Source organism: Myripristis murdjan, chromosome 16 (genome assembly GCF_902150065.1).
Source record: "Myripristis murdjan chromosome 16, fMyrMur1.1, whole genome shotgun sequence".
NCBI lineage: Eukaryota > Metazoa > Chordata > Actinopteri > Holocentriformes > Holocentridae > Myripristis > Myripristis murdjan.
The window spans coordinates 15,880,903-15,897,860 of NC_043995.1; the positions used below are offsets into that span (position 1 = coordinate 15,880,903).

At 41.6% G+C, this 16,958-nt stretch overlaps 2 protein-coding genes across 4 annotated transcripts; one reads left to right on the forward strand and one right to left on the reverse strand.

The window, feature by feature from the left end:
* Positions 1-1,079: 1,079 nt before the first annotated feature.
* Positions 1,080-3,374, forward strand: LOC115374492 (trypsin-3-like). The gene is made up of 5 exons (XM_030073450.1): positions 1,080-1,130; positions 1,356-1,492; positions 2,007-2,260; positions 2,967-3,103; positions 3,223-3,374. The coding sequence occupies exons 1-5, from the start codon at positions 1,080-1,082 to the stop codon at positions 3,370-3,372; spliced, it is 729 nt and encodes a 242-aa protein (XP_029929310.1). The 3' UTR covers positions 3,373-3,374.
* A 498-nt stretch (positions 3,375-3,872) lies between these two features.
* LOC115374421 (zinc finger protein 729) lies at positions 3,873-15,463 on the reverse strand. 3 transcript variants are annotated; one of them, XM_030073325.1, is made up of 4 exons: positions 15,281-15,463; positions 11,118-14,727; positions 9,083-9,208; positions 3,873-8,866 (listed from the first exon to the last, which is right to left on the reverse strand). In XM_030073325.1, exons 3-4 carry the CDS (start codon positions 9,197-9,199, stop codon positions 5,240-5,242), a joined length of 3,744 nt encoding a protein of 1,247 aa, XP_029929185.1. In that variant the 5' UTR covers positions 9,200-9,208; positions 11,118-14,727; positions 15,281-15,463; the 3' UTR covers positions 3,873-5,239. The 3 variants fall into 3 exon arrangements, with proteins under 3 accessions (XP_029929185.1, XP_029929186.1, XP_029929187.1); XM_030073326.1 differs by lacking the exon at positions 9,083-9,208; XM_030073327.1 differs by lacking the exons at positions 11,118-14,727; positions 15,281-15,463 and having other exon boundaries at positions 3,873-8,862; positions 9,083-9,098.
* Positions 15,464-16,958: the final 1,495 nt, after the last annotated feature.

Here is a 16,958-nt window from a genome sequence, read left to right on the forward strand (position 1 = left end):
ATTTGCATGTTTTGTTTTATTTCAAATTTTATTTCAATTTTTAGCCTTCTCTTTTTAATTCCACCCTGTGCTGTGTTTTATTCTTTTTAATGTTTTATTTTATGTGTTTTCAAATGTTCTTTTTATTGTGAAGCACTTTGAGCTGCAATTCCTGTATGAAAGGTGCTATACAAATAAAGTTTTATTATTATTATTATCTGTTATAGAAACAATACACATATTTATAGTATACTTACAGCATGACTGCAATGAATATTTTCAGTCTGCCTTCAGTGAGTTCAATCAGTCTGCCTTGTTTATTGTCTCTATTAAAAGAGGAATGTAAGTAGGAACACAAAAAGGAGCAGAAAAGCAAGGAAATATGAATTGTTCACTGGAAATCAACAGGAGGAAGCACATGCCTTACCTATCTGTTTCCACCGAGTTAAAGAACAGGTGGTTTTATTCCACGGTCTAGATCTGGGAGATTGCTCCTGTGTAGCTGTGAAGTCTAACAGAGAAGAATAAGACAGGAGCACTTTGGTGAAATACACACTGCTGATATACAAGGATACTTTGAAATTGACCGTTCTTTCCTCTCAGTAATTCCATCTCTGTAGTGATGGACTGATTTAGACTCATAATGTGCACATCACTGACTGACAGACAGTTTGTGGGGATTGAAACAATTAAATGATTTGCTTTGAACATTTGGGGATGTTGAAAAAAAAAAAAAAAAACATAAGCAGCATTACACACACACTGTCCATAAACCCAGTGAGAAATTTACAGCGTTGGTGAAAATGTTGTATAATTCTACACGAGTGCGCAGTCTTGCATTTATCAAGTTACTTCAACTGCATAATTTCATACACATGCACATGTCTGTGTGTGTATGTTGGGGTGGTGGTGTAACTAAAAGACACATCATCATTTTGCTGGCACTCGTCTACCAGATGTGTTTTCACGCACGCTACTGTTTGAGAGAAAGGTAACGGGGAAATATGTGTCCTTGGCCAATCAGATAGCGAAGGAGTTGAGTGGATTTAAAAGGGCCGCAGAGCAGCTGTTCTCTCACGGAGGTACTGACAGGCTCAACCATGAAGGTCTTCATTCTTCTGGCTCTGTTCGCAGTGGCATGTGAGTATGAAGTTAAACACACGGCACAGTCTTTAAAGTGCACTGTAAAATCACTTTGATTATTTTGTCACAGAGTATAGGGCTGAAAAGCTGTCCAAGGATTGGAACAGGTGCCATCTGTGTTCAACATCATGAAGACGACTTGAAATCTAACTAAAAAGAACTGTGCCGTAAAACACAAATTTTTGATACATTCTCTCCCTCCACCAGATGCTGCTCCCATCGAGGATGAGGAGGACAAGATTGTGGGAGGCTATGAGTGCAGGAAGAACTCTGTGCCCTACCAGGTCTCTCTGAACTCTGGCTACCACTTCTGTGGAGGTTCCCTGATCTCCAGCACCTGGGTGGTGTCTGCCGCTCACTGCTACAAGTCGTAAGTGCACATGGCCTTTAGATTCAAATGGCTCGAGGCTGAAACAATCTGCGAATTTCAAAAAAATTCAGGTCAATCTATTTTGTAAGAGACAGAGGTTTGGTGACTTAAACACTATTTAGAAGAAGTATTTGTGTACAAAAAGCAGTGAGCTTGCAATAGTGGGGCAGGGTGATGGGGCAGAAAGATGAATAGGTGAAGACATGGGATAAAGTCTTTCAAAAAAAAAAAATACAGGAAAGTTGCAATTCATTAATTTGTTTTGTATCCAAATTTCTTTGCTGTTTCAGTAATTAGCTGCTCTTCAAAATGACAGAATGACAACAGATCGCCTATATACTCACTATTGAGATTAGAGCTCAGTTTGACTCTCATGTTTGCAAAATGCAGCCCAAATAAATTAAAAGTTTGATTGGTGGTTCACTTTGGTTACTGTTTTTCTTTTCTTTTTTTTTTTCCTTTTTCAACATGTGCATGAGATTTTACCAAACAACCATCACCACTCTCTCCACAGCCGCATTCAGGTGCGTCTTGGTGAGCACAACATTGCTGTCAATGAGGGCACCGAGCAGTTCATCAACTCTGCCAAGGTCATCAAGCACCCCCGCTACAGCAGCCGCAACCTGGACAACGACATCATGCTCATCAAGCTGAGCAAGCCCGCCACCCTCAACAGCTACGTCCGCACCGTGTCCCTGCCCTCCCGCTGTGCTGGCTCCGGCACTCGCTGTCTCATCTCTGGATGGGGCAACATGAGCGGCACTGGCAGTAAGTTCACCACAACAATCACAAAGTGTTAGAAATTGCTGGCAATTACAAATTTCACCTTGACTGTCATAAAATGCAGGCTAGTTTGTCTCCTCTCTGCCTAAAGTATGAAAAACAAGGTTGCAGATTATATTTATTGTATATGGTCATGTATGATCCAGACCAAATTTGCCCTGTTCTTGGCCTTCATGATAGAAAGCGTATGACTAACTTCCACAAATTACTGTGTAATTCACTAACATATGCTGCAAGGACAAACATTTTGTCGTCTTGGATTAATGAAAAGCCATTTACTCTGGGGTTCCTTAACAGCAATGATGCTGCCAACATGAAGATATAGGCTCCAAGGTGTTTTCTCTGTATTCTTTATTTGTACTCTTATTTGGATGAATCTTGTCATAGCCTCTATGAGATTATTTTGTTTGCAGCTGTGAGCGAGGAAATGCTTATTTATTCTCTTAACAATTTACTCTTCTTATTTGCCAAATTGTAACAGGCATTTACATTTGTGCATGTATAATCTGCTGCAGAATGAGTCATTTTGTATAAATCAGTATCACGTGTAAAAGCAATTTACATGTAATACTGTTCTTGACTGTTGTTTAAATCTGATAAAAAAAGCAAAAATAATAATATACTGAGGAAAAAAGACAGAAAAAAGAAATTGGTGGCAATGTTCCTCTTAAATTCTTGCCTTCCTCTTCAGGCAACTACCCCGATCGCCTGAGGTGCCTGGACGCCCCCATCCTGAGCGACAGCAGCTGCAGGAGCTCCTACCCCGGACAGATCACCTCCAACATGTTCTGCGCTGGATTCCTTGAGGGAGGAAAGGACTCTTGCCAGGTACGAATAAAAGTCATCATCATCAGGATACTTTTAAGAGGAGAACACAACTTCAAGATGCCCATTTTGTTCCGCTGTGTGTCTCACCTTGTTTAATTTCTCCCTGTGTCTCCTGTCAGGGTGACTCCGGTGGCCCCGTGGTGTGCAACGGTGAGCTCCAGGGTGTGGTGTCCTGGGGTTACGGTTGCGCTCAGAGGAACAGGCCCGGTGTCTACGCCAAGGTCTGCAACTACAACTCCTGGATCCGCAGCACCATGTCCTCCAACTAAACTAACTTTTGATCCAAGATGAGAAACCTGGACATCTGTTAGCAATAAAACAAATAACATCTTTCAAAGCCAACTTATGTCTTTGTCTTTGTCATGATACTGCAAATCTCCACATCTGCACATCTCTAAGTTGATACTGATACTGAAGAAAGGAAACATGCAGGAAATAAAATAAACCTTTAGGCTAAACATGCAAAAACTTAGTTTAGATATTTGTCAGGACAAAGAGGCTGACACCTTCATTTTGTAAATTATTTCATGCCATTGACAGGTGGCAAACAGCTCCATCTAGTGGTATCTTGGCATTTTGTTATGGCAGCTAAGGTATTTTGTACACAGAATACAGCAATATCTAAAAGCATTTAAGCTTCATGAATCTTCATCTTTGTCACCAGAAACATTTCTCAGATGCAGCTGTTAACATTTTATGGATAAAATAACGCAAAGGTGATAAAGAATTTCACTACATAGAAATCTATACACAACATGAGAGCAAAAAATGTGATAGAAAAGTGACCTTTATTGTAGTCAAAGACCGACCAATTGAGCATAAAAATACATACAACAGGGCGTCCATCAAGAAAACATCTTCTCAAATAATATGATTCAATCTTTTTTTTCCCTTGAAGTTTGGATTTGATCAAGCCTGAACAAAGCAGGAAAATGTAGACATTTAGAAAGCAGTCAACAACAAAATGGATGCAATTATATACTGCACATGAGGAATGTTTGTTTCCACTAACTGCATGTCAGTTCAGTCAAAAGCATGAACAAATCCTTAAACAAATCATGACCTTGACAAAATCCAACATGCCAGAAGTCAACATGGTTTGATATCTTCACTTTAAAGATGCAAAAAGTTAACAAAACCAGTCCCTGCTGTAGATCAGACCACAAAACAAATCAGAATTTAATTTCAGTGTAATTTTTGGGGCAGTGTAGCACTTCGTGTGTGACATTTTGAGCACGTAGGTTTGACAAAAAGCACTGTGATATTAAATTCATCCAGGTGAATGGATGTATTAAGAGACATGGTGACAATTTTTGAAGAATGTAAAAATATACATCTACTACTTTACTTACATGGTTCATAACTTTGGGGGGAGAAAAATTAAATTAAATAAATGCTATAAAATACAGATCCCCACAAAACGTAAGGCAACAACAAAGGCTTAGTGAAGAATCAAAATGTTTCGGTGGTCATATCAGAATAAAATGATTTCTAGAAATTTTTGCTAATCAAACAGCCTTTTTCTTAACAAGTAATTGTTGGCATCTATGTTGAAATCGTTATTTTTTATGTTAAATGGCGACTTTAAATGGCCCAGGTTTTCGTTATAGTTAGGCACAAATACATTGAACGGTCAAAATATACAAACCTTCCTGATATCAAGTTGCATCATCGACATCACATGCCTGAAAGCTTGAAAAAAAAAAAAATCCTCCAAGTTGTCTCTACATCCACATCTGCTCCTTTGTGACGGGTATAGATTTATTAAAGAAACTCAATAAGGATCAATGCCCATTACTTGGATTAACATCAATGTATTTCATGTCAAAAGTAAAGACCCTTAATATTTTGGAAATTTAGCATATATCACGTAGCAAATTTGTTATTTCGGTCATTGTGTTCTTAAGTAATGAAATCAAAATCAGAAAAACCTATGGTTAAACAAATTACTTGGGACAAATTTGAAGGACATTTCCAAATCTTTCGAGTTTCCATAACTCTTCCAAGCATGAGAAAAACTTTCACGTTACATGACTTTTTTGTTGTTTGTTTTCCATGACTGTAGGAACCTTGTAATAAACAATAAGGTCGTGAAAAAAAGATTTACAGATGCACAGTCACTCTCCATACAGCTCATTACAACTGTCCTCTAGCGTGCTGTAAATAATGCTGATAAAGGTCTGAAATGGTAGAGTATGATTTACCGCACACAGCGCACTTCATGCCTTCAGAAGAGCCCTCGCTCTCGTTTGATCTGGTGCTGTCACAGGCCACAAATCTTTTTGCAGTGTTCAAAGTTACAGTCTCTTTGTCTTCTAGTTTTCCATGGCTGGTTCCTCCATCTTGGTACAGATGTGTGCTCCTGGGCCGCTGGTTAGCTTTATATGCATCGGGACTCTGATTTTGGGCGAAGGAAATCACGTGTGTCGGTTGCTCTGGAGGAGCTGGGAGTGGATATTTCAACAACGGACTTTCATGAGGACTCTCCATTTGCAGAGGTGAAGAAAAGTTGTTATGCTGAGGTTGAGGCTGGAATGTCATTACATGATTGTTTGTGGGAGAGCTCAACATTTTCCTGTTTGAATGTGCACTGTGATCATCTATTGATAAATCGTAATCCAAGTCCTTGTGTATGTCGGGTGCTGAGGAATGGCAAAGCTGGTGACTGAACAGCAAATCTAGTGTCTTAAAGCTGGTGCTGCACTGCTCACACTGATAAGGCAGGGCCACTTTCTTGGGCTTTTCCTGAATCCACTTGAACTCCGGGTGCTCAGTCATGTGCCTCTTGTAGGGCTCCACAAAACGAAAACCTCGACCACACTGAGGACACGTAAAACGGCCTCGCCTCTGCCTATGGATTCTCTGGTGATGCCACAGCTTTTTCCAGTTTTCGAGGGTTTTGCCACAGCAGCCACAGGTGTAACTCTGCCCACGGGCGTGAGTGAGCATGTGCGCTCGGAGTCTTCCCATGTGTCTGAATAGTCGTCCACAGTTCGGGCATAAGTATTTCCTGGGGTCCGATCTGTTATCTAGTTTGTTCAACTTTGACACGAGATAGGAAAGATTCTGAGACGGCGTGATGGTCGACTGGAAAGGTTTCTTCAAGTTGGTGATGCGTTTTTTGCGGTGGATCTGTGTAGACGGTAAAGAGGTGTGATTGCGCTGGGGCTGTGACTGTAAAGATGTGTCACTGCTCCTTTTTATTATTTCACAATTCACAGCTGTGCCAGGGGGGACTGAACTGTATCCAGATGAATTTCTATGTGAATTTTGTGGTGCTGTGTACTCTAGTGATGCAACGGTCGGTTTATTCCTTATCACACAACCAAGCTCATCCCTTTCTCCTTTGGCTCGGCTGCAGTAACTGCGATGTGCATTGAATTCTGATAGCACGCCAAAGAGCTTGTCACATAATAAGCAACGGTAAAGTTTTGCACCAGTGTGAGCTTTCATGTGGCTGTTGAACTCCTGCAGGTGAAAAAAAGTATTTTTGCAGATGTGGCATGTATAAGATAGTGATGGCCTAACTTGCTGGTGAGGCTCAGTATCTTCACTGTCCTTAAAATACCTGCATGCATGATTTTTTGCATTACTATAATGAGTGAATGATTTTTCACAGCGTGTGCAGTTGTAACGCTTCACAGACCAGTGCGTCAACTCATGAACACGGAGAAAATATGCCTGACCAAAGGCTTTCCCACATATATCACACTTGTATGGCTTCTCGCCGGTGTGTACACGCACGTGCCTAATAAGTGCGGACCGAAAAGGGAATGTTTTCCCACAATACTGGCACACTTGTTTCCCACGTTTCTTTACGGAGGAAAATGATGTGTGAACAGGTTCATTGCTGCCGTCGTCGTCGCCTATGCTCTGATTTTCACACTCGTCCTTCTCAGAATCTTGGTCCACCTTATGTGAGTGCATCTTCATATGAGAAGAATACTCCGAGCAAGAGAATTTGATCTTGCAATATGGGCATTTTTGATATGCATTGCTCCTCCTGTGTGTCTTGAGATGAAGATTTAAGTTGGAATTCTTGGTAAAACCTTTGCCACATTCCTGGCACTTGAAAGGTCTTTCGCCTGTGTGAATGCGCTGATGGATTATGTATTGAGACAAAAATTTAAATGTGCGACCGCAGTCTTTACATTTCAACAGAGATTTTCCCCTTCGTTTAGTAGGGCTGCCATTTGCGTTACCCTCATTATCTGAGTCATTACATTCAGCTCTTTCTTGAGCATCAGCACTGGCTTCCTGATCCTCGTTAGGCTCTGTAGGTTGCTCTTTCTGTAGTAAAGCATTCCTTCTTCTCCTGCGTCTTCTGTGCCCAAACGTGGTGTTACGACGACTGTTTGGGTACTCAGACTTCACTGTAGTGTTGGCGTTGTACTCTAGAGAGGTATGACTATTTGACTCTGACACGGAATTGAACTGATCCAGCTCTATCTCTACATCCTCTGCCTTAATATTAGTGGGAGCCCCAACGGTTTTAGGTGGTTGTCCGAGTCCACGAGAAGCTCTGACCTCAGAGATACAGGGCTCTGTAATGTCAACAGTGCACTGTGACTGGGACTCCTCACTGCCATTCATGCCCACTGACTGCTCCATTTTGGGTTCATCACTGCCTCTGGGGCTTGCCAAGTTAAGACTGTGCTGTAAAGGAGTAACAGGTGAAACAGACCCAGCTATCACCTTGGAACGTAATCTCCTTTGTGGCAATGCTCCCTCCCTTAGTTTTGTGTCCTGCTGCAGCCCTGCTCTGGATTGGGGGCAAAGCTGTCCTTCCTTTTCATCAACACCAGCCTCCTGTTTGTAAGCATTCGCACTGCCCTCCTTCTCTGTCACTTCTCTCTCTGCACAGCCTGTGTCACTGCTCAGCACTGACGAAGCCTCCTGACTGACAGCAAGTCTGGACACTTTAGCAGGAATTTGCTGATCAACTGCCTTCGTCCTGCGTCGTTTAATACCGTGACAGCTGGATTTATCTCTACTTGATGCTTGTGCAGTGGGAGTCATCTGATTTTGCTTCAGATCTAAGCTGACATCTAAACAAAGCTTTCCATCTGAGGTCAAAGGGTGATCCCCTCTACTCCTCAGTCTCCTTGCAGGTCCACTGTCTTTATCAGAAAGAGCATCACCAGCTCCAGCCTGTTTAGGTGCATTGATTGACCTTTTTTTCGGCCTTCCTCTTCTTCTTTTTTGTGCCGTAGAGGTGCTATCTTCTTGTTTACAATCAGAGACACACTGGGGATCAGATATTTCATTGTGAGGTGGATCAACAATTTCAGAATTTTCTACACGGTCGGAAACATCTTCACTATTATGGTTTGACGGGCACGGCACAGGAGCCATGCTATCTGTATAAGGTGCACCACTGTCACCCTCCTTCGGTTCAACTGTATCCAGACGAGGAGGATCTTCCTCTATTTTAACCTCAATCAGCATCTTTTTTTTCTTTGGAGGCCGCCCACGTCTTCTACGGCCCTGCACAGACGGCCTGTGAGTGTCTGTTGTAGAAGTCCACAGAGGAGTAGTTTCCAAAGTGCCTTCCTCCGTTACCTGCGACATCATGTGCTTACTCTGTTGTGAATCACCTGCTGTTTCACAATTCCCAAGGCTCTCAGATTCCTGATGCTCCGATGACTGAGATTCACATGTGGGTTCATTCACTTCTGTGTCCTTCATCCCTTGACCGTCTCCCGATCTAGAGTGCGGCTGATGACGTCCGTCTTCCTCTCTGCATACCTTTTCTTCAGCTATCTGTGAAAAGAATCATACATGAGTTTCTAAAAACGGTACACAAATGAAACCAATAAAACATTAACAACAACAAAAGCTCAGAAAGTATTTGCATGTTATTATCATTATGGGTTATTTTACACTGTTCACAGCTAAATCTGTAAACTGTGAGTGTGACTGTGGCCTACTATGGAATGCAGCATAACTTTTGGGGTGATTGTCTGTCTAGCTAGCTACCTGTTCACTGTCCGTAGAACCATGAAAGGGAATGAGAGGACGGCATGTCACAGAAGTTAACTCAGAGACTGAATTTTGGTCACTGCTTCCTCTGCTGAAGGACAATTTACTCCCCATGTCAAGACTCTGTGGATTAAACAGTAACAAGGAGGTTGCAACTTATAAAAACCACAGATTTGTGCTGCTAAAGCAAGACATGTATCTGATCACAACGCCTATTACAGTCATACTGGCTTACAGCGTAATTAAGCTTGACCTGAAAAATCAAAGACACACTCATACGACAGAGGAACACTGTGTTTAAGTTGCTGAATACAGCACATGCTTTGGTCACTGACCCTATTAGTTTACAACGGCCTGTCTGTATCACTACTGTTCATATGTAAGCAAGGCACCCGTTGTTTCCTCCATAACAAACTGAGTTGTGTGGTTGAAACCCACCACTTGGGCCAGATGAGTGATGGTCCTCCACACTTTTACTTCTTCAACATCTATGCAGAATAACTCAGAATGAGCTCAAACTCTGATACAGCAGAGGGGTTATTATATCACCTTAGAGTGCAATAAATCAAGCTGGTCCATGGAGCAACAATGCTTTTATACTGATCATTAATTCCACCTATTGTGGGGCAAAGATCAACACCCCTTCTGCCAATTTTATTTATTTATTTTTTTTTTTACAGTCAATATGAACATTTTACACAATTAAAACTTATTTAACATCTCACTTATATAATGGTGTCTTAGATTATAAAAAATAATGACTTTAATGTATATTTAAAGTGAATACATCGTCAGGTTACATATCATGTGTACTGCCTGAATAAAACCAGACTTTAGTGAAATAATTTCCCACAGCTGCCTCATTTGATAAGAGGATGCTTAACGTCCTCATGTGTCTACAGTGGCTCATGATGCAATTTGGGAAAACTCCAGCGAGAGCCCTGTTGTAAGCGAGTAAGCAACCACAATGCCACCGTCAATCACATGCTGAATACATGGAGTTATCCGTGCGTGGTTTTACTGACAAAGCCTCAAAATATGGCGTCACTGAGGTTCCAGGTGGATCGGCTGATGTGACAGCTTCAGCAGATAAGTTACTCTGGTTTATTTAACCCTCCTGTTACCTTCAAAGTTACTCTTTTTTTTTCAATCAGCTGAGGTCAATCTGACACCAGAATTTAAACCTCCATAAAATGATAAGAATAAAAGTGGCTACCCAAGTTTATGTGTCAGGTACTTACTGTGTCCTGTAGACTACCTAAGTACATCTTTAAATAAAACACACCCTCCACCCCCCCTTATACATCTCTCCCAAATTTCATATGAACTGTTGGTGATTCTGGCACTACCACAGGTGTGTTTATATTGGGTTATGGCCGTGCTTTAAGTAGTTTTTTGACTACTATCAATGGCATGTTAAAGTTCCCCAGTGTCATCCAAAAGAGCTAAAACAAATGTGTGCAAAATGCTGATATTTCTTATATGTCTTGTCAAGCTAAAACAGCCGGGGGATGCATAGAGAATGTGTGCAGGACATTGATGTTCACCCACTAGTCCCTATTAATGATGTTAAGCATGTGTTTAGATATTAAAAGGTTGAATGGGGTCAAACTGACACCAAAGATAAAAGGAGGGTTTAGAAGTGTTTCCCATCTCCCCTGCAGCTGCACTTCATCTGGTGAAGTCATTTTGATCCACAGAGCTAAAAGGCGCTTGGGGATGGGACCTGGCATTGCTCAGCCAGACGCAAACCCGCATGTTTGGTTGATTTTCTGTGCCTGATTCACAGCCAACTAACCCTGATCACTGACAACACGGCTTGTCCTCCTCGGCAGCCTGCAAACGAGCATGCACCACTCACTGCTGCCAGGACGGTCACTAACAAGGCATGCAGGCGGGTTGCCTTTTTAGCAGGCCGGGTTGTCGGCTCCGCTGCTGAACGTAGCGCAGGCCACACGGAGCGGCTGCAAAATCAACTCGTCTGACTCGTCTCATGCAGGCAGCTCATTGACACCTCCTCAACATCACTCACCGGTTCAGACGGCTGCTGGTAAACGCAAATTGTTCGCCCGTAGAGGAGAGTGGTCCTCCCTGCGTAGCCATACACTGACGGCTGTTCAACTCACGTTAGCTAGCGTTAGCAGCGAGCAGCTCGGCGCCAACACATGCGCCGTCTTTTACGTTTCTTTGTCTTTTCTCCCTCCACGAACGTGCATTAGTCTACTCGTTTAACTGTAACAGAGAAAGTGGCTGCTTTTTTTCCATTTCAAAAACACTTAGTAGCTGTGGGCGAGCTCCATGCACAAAGCCAAACCGAGAGAGCGTCAATCACGTCGCGCGCATAGCTTGCATACTTCAAATACTGTCGGAAGTGCCGCAATTATGACTTAAATGTGCATAAACAAACCAGCAAACTGGTGACTACCACCGGGAGCGCTGGGAATCAGCTCTGATACTCCAGTGGACGAGATGTCACGTTTAGTCGATACACGGTGTGTCAACAGATGATGGGAAAATGTTATACACAATCAATCTTTTTTGCTAATAAACTCAATCACACGCCTGACACGCGGTGTTTCCATGTAACTTTGCGCCACTTTGCTTCAAAGACAAAACATCAGCTCCCTGTGTGTTTTCCTCACAGGGTTAATTTTGCTGATATTAGCCCTTGTGTTGAAACGGATCACGGGTATTTGAATGGCAAAGTGGTGTTTATTTGATGTTTACGAGCAGCACTTGAAAGCTGCATCTGTGGCTCTCCATTCACGTCTTACCTCATCATTAGTGGACACATAAAAGCGTCCCGTCGTGCGCCCTCTGCTGGAGATTTGAGATTTACATTTTTACACTCCTCCCCTTCCTGATCTCACAATATTCTACAGTATACATTGCATACTAATTCATAAAAAATGACTAAAACCCCAAATTGATATCTAACATACTGAATTTTGCCTGTCCACAATAGATAGGTAACACACATTGCATTAAATCCGCTGCATTATCACATGATCTCACACACCATGTTTCAAAATATACTTTATGTACACTGTATTCTTGGGCTGAACAATCAATCACAATATCATCAAAATCTATATATGGCCAAGTGCATTATCCAAACTGCGGGAGCTGCATTTCTTTTTTTTCTGATAACAGGTTTCATGGAACAAAAGTAAATGTAAATAAAGTATTATGGTGCTACAGAGATGCCCAGGCCCACATGTGTTTTCCAGATGTGAGGAAACATGTTTGTTTGGTACAGACTAGGGCTGTAGTCTGTTAGTCGACTGGTCGATTTATTGGTCGATAAGTTCTTGGTTGACCAAAATCTGATTGGTCGATTATTTGCTGTGTTAATTTTATCAGGAGTAAAGCATTAAGTGCTAATGGGGCTGTTTTCAGAACACTCTGTTTAACAGAACTCATTTAGTTCCCTTTAGTCGACTGAGATTTTCTTTGGTTGACTACAGCCCTAGTACAGACCCCAGCAAAAATCACATCATCATCTTTTTTTAAACAGCTTTTTAGGGAAAATGAAAATGAAAATGCAAAAATGGTCATTCCTACTAAAATCATGAATCATATCACAATTGCAGTATCTGTAAAACTAATTGCAATTTTTTTAATTTTATTTATTTATTTATTTTTTTCAAATTGCATTGTTCAGCCCTACTGTATTCTTTAAAAGTGTGACAAAGCTGGAGCCGGTAGGAACACAAGGCATTGTGGTCAACAACAAATTCGGAACATACTACAAAAAGCAAAAAAAAAAAAAAAAAAAATTATTATTAATAATAATAATAGTTTAAAAAAAAAAACTATCATACAATATGTGGCTGCGCAGTGCCAATGTAACCAAACCCCATGCAAATACGTTTTGATACTGAACATCATTTACTTGTACTAGTCAGAGGAAAGGGTAGAGACACCAAATTTGGACAATTGAGGAATGATTACTGCAACCAAAGTAAATGACCTGCATGATTAAAATGAACTCTTTGATGTGACTACCCGTCCGACTGTGTAAACTGGTGAGAAATTGGTCCGAACAGGAAGCTGGGAAGCATTGTATTCATGATGCAATGAGGGATGAACTAAAACAACTAGATGCTATTAATCAAGAAGATCACCGTCTTTACACACTAGGTCCACTGCCCACGAGTCAATAAAATGTGATTCGCAAAGTGGGACAGTCTTTTCAAGGTCTGTCATGTTTTAATAACAGGGAAGGATGAAGTTATCTGGTAGATCATGTCAGCGGTTTTGGCTGTGGAGCTTTCAACTATGTAACAGTCGTCTTCCAAATCCATTTCTGTGGTGTCATTTACAGGATATGTACCGTGCCCTTTGTCTGGTGGCCTAAATGCCACGTCTTTATTTATCATTATGTTACTGGAAGCCGGCGTCCCAAGTTTACTCTCTCCATTTATTTGGGACGGATATGGACTTCTCATTATCGGGACTTTCCTTTGCCTGCTGAACAGTTTACCAGAGAGCATCTGCTGCTCCACAAATTCCTGCGCTTTGATGCACTTGTGCCTCTGAAGCAGCTGGACGCTTTCGAAAGGTATGCGACACACTCGACACATGAACCCGTTTCTTGGCGCAGCCGCCTGCGTGGGTTTCCTCCAAACTTTGGGCTTGGGCTGTGTAGCTGGCTTCAACCGCTGCTCCTTGGAGGAGGGAGTGACCTGAAGCTGCTGACTCCTTTTGTGAGACATGCTGGGATTTCTGACTGGAACAGCTTCACTTGTCTTCCTGTAATTGAGTGGTCTAGCAATGATGATTCTGTCTTTGAGGGAAGAGATGGGCGAGTTACACTGATGGTAGCGAGGCACCGACTTCTTGCTGGAAAGGAGCAACCCGCATCCAAGACAGCCGAAAACCTTATCCCTAGCGTGAGTATTGTGGTGGAAAACGAGAGAGTTCTTTGTGGAAAAACACTGCCCACATTTACTACAACTGTATGGCTTTTTCTTGTCAAATTGACGCACCGTATTCACCATCACCACTGGCTGATAAAGAGTCCAAAGATCCACTGTGGGTGAAGCCGATCCTCCGAAAAGTTTAGTAATATCCATCGCTGGGGATTTAGGACTTGCGACAAAAAGTTCTTGTGGCATCGGGCGGTTGAACACAGGCACTTGTGAAATCAGAGGAGACTGCATGGGGACTTGTGGCACCAGAGGTGATTTGATGGGTCTTTTTGAGTGGGACCCGAGCGCCAAATGAGGAGCTGCCACAGTGTCCAACGCAGGCAAAGTCCACAAACCCTGCTCGGCTGTCTCAAGCCTCCTGAGCTGCTCCTCCTGCTCTCTCTGTTTCTCAAACCGCCGCTTCATTATAGTCTGGTGATCCAGCATTTGTTGCCCTGGTTCGTGCGTCTTGCTGTGCTTCACCATGTTGACGTAGGAAGAAAACTCCATCCCACAAGAGCAGATGTAACTTGCAAAGGGGCACAAGTGCTCCTCGAAGAACAGCCTGTTGGGAAACATCTGCCCGCAGGAGAAGCAAAAGTGCCGGTCATCCAGCCTGTCCTGCTCCATAACTGCACCGTCAGCCAGGAGGAGTCTCTGTCCTCCTCTCTGCATGGCTTGGCTGGGCGTAGATGTGCCAGCTGCTGATGTAGGGCCCCTCGGCTACCTCTAAACATGAGGCAAAGTTTTGGTAACCGATCAGTCACAAATTAACCAAGGTGTGGTGCATTTAACATTGTAACAATAACCTATTTAGCCGCCGGGAACAGAGGCTTGCTAGCACTGCACTTTCCCTGTGTTATAGCAATATAATCGATGCTAACACCGGCTACATTAACCGTAATCTATAATTTTTCTGACTAAAGCAAGCTAATGCGATAGTTTTAGCTTCGTAAGAAAATTCCTAGTGATCTCTGAACAGACGATAAAACTTAACATGAGCTTCACAAGTAACACACAGGGCTAATAACCAAAAAATAATGAATTCAATTCCACTCGGTGGCAAAAGCATATTAAGAAACAAGTTAAAAAAAAAAAAAAAAACAAGATTAGCAACACACCTCATTAGAGATGTCGTACTACAGTGGCCATACCTACTACACAGTTACTGTAATATATCGTATTATTCTACCATGACGGTTTTATTTTGTAGTACCAAAGCGCGCGGCAATGACGGACAGCTATTAGCCAGACTAGCACATAGATAGCAACGTTAGCTTACCCGTTAAGTGTAAAACAAAGCACCGCGGTGCTAAAGGATCCCTACAAGTGTGGAGCTCCAAGAAAGCGGCCAATATCGTTTTACGAGTCATTCACAATCATGCCGACAATAAGGCTGCCGGTGTTTGGCGCAAACACGGAGCTAACAGTCGGCAACCAAAAGACCACAAGCGGAAGAGCTTACTCTTCTTCTATGCAGGGCGCGCTGGCATCGTAGCGACACGGCTGACCAGCGCCTGGGTCACACTGACACCTACAGGGCGGGAGTGGTCAGTCCTAAGTCAGTGTGGGTGAATTCTGTTAAATCCTGTCAAATTTACTATCATTTTTCATCAGCTGGGGGTCAGTTTGTACAAAATGTGTACTTAAAACATATCATGTTAATTTAATGTTTACCCACTTGTCCCTATTAAATTAGGAAAAGTTATTAAATATGAAACAAATATATATATATATAATCATGAATTCAGGTTGTTAAACATTGAAACCACCTCAAAGATAATAGGAGAGTAAAGAGTACATTTTTTCTTACTTCTAGAAAAATAACGTTATTCTGTGATAAGTTACATTATGGATTAGTCCTAAGAAATGAGGCATGATTTGCACTTAAAATGTTACATAGCTGGTATATGATGTAACTTGGTATATGACATGTATTTCATCAAGTATGGTTTTATCATACTTCATTATACAGTCTCCACTTCAAATACCATATATGGCCTAAATGCTGTATACCATAATGGTAAATGACATTTATATGATGTAATATGATGAATGATATGTGTATGATGCAGCATAGTGCACTATAAGATTTGCATGTAGTGTGGCTTTGATATATGATAATTTATGGCACCAGGGGGCTTTATAAATGTACTATTTACTACACAAGAAACTTCAAGATGTACACTCTGGCCTAACAAAGGTGATCTCATTTCAAGGATAAGATGGTCAGTAAAAATGGGTTTATTCCGTACCACATCCTATAGTTTATCATAGAATTAAGATGTAACATAATAAACTATATCCCAACCAGTGTATCACTAAGTGGGGATCATTAAGAACTGACTGCATTTGGGCCTTAAAGAATGAGTGCTAATATTTTAAAATTAACCCGATAAATCATTAATATTTGCGCATGCTCATAAGCATCTTTGTGGACTCCAAAATTAAACTATATGATGCACAGTGAGGTCCAAAGTATTGTGACACAATAAGATTTTTATACTTTTGTCTCATCGCCTAAGATGTGAACTGACAATAACAGAAGTTATGTAACAAAATGTCATATAGAGTAGTGTTTTTTTTCTCACACTGACACTGGAAAGGATACTGGATTCCATACTGCGCCCACATAACGTACAGGCACAAGCACTTCAGCTGAATCCATAAATAGACTTTTAAGTTGACAATAACAAACTGAGGTGTGTTTGACATTTAGAAACTTTAAGAAGTTGTTGCACTCTAAAGTCTTGTGTTAACATAGTAAAAAAAAAAAAAAAAAAAAAAAAAAAAATTCACTTGTTTTGTCCACAAATTCGTCATTGAATTGCATTATAACATTATACATGTGCTGTTGTGAGAAAAGGATGAGGTCAAAGCATGAAGTGGTTCAGTTATCACATCCCCTGAGTATTAGTACGCTACACTGACAGAGTCCTTTGGTTTAGATTTGTGAATGC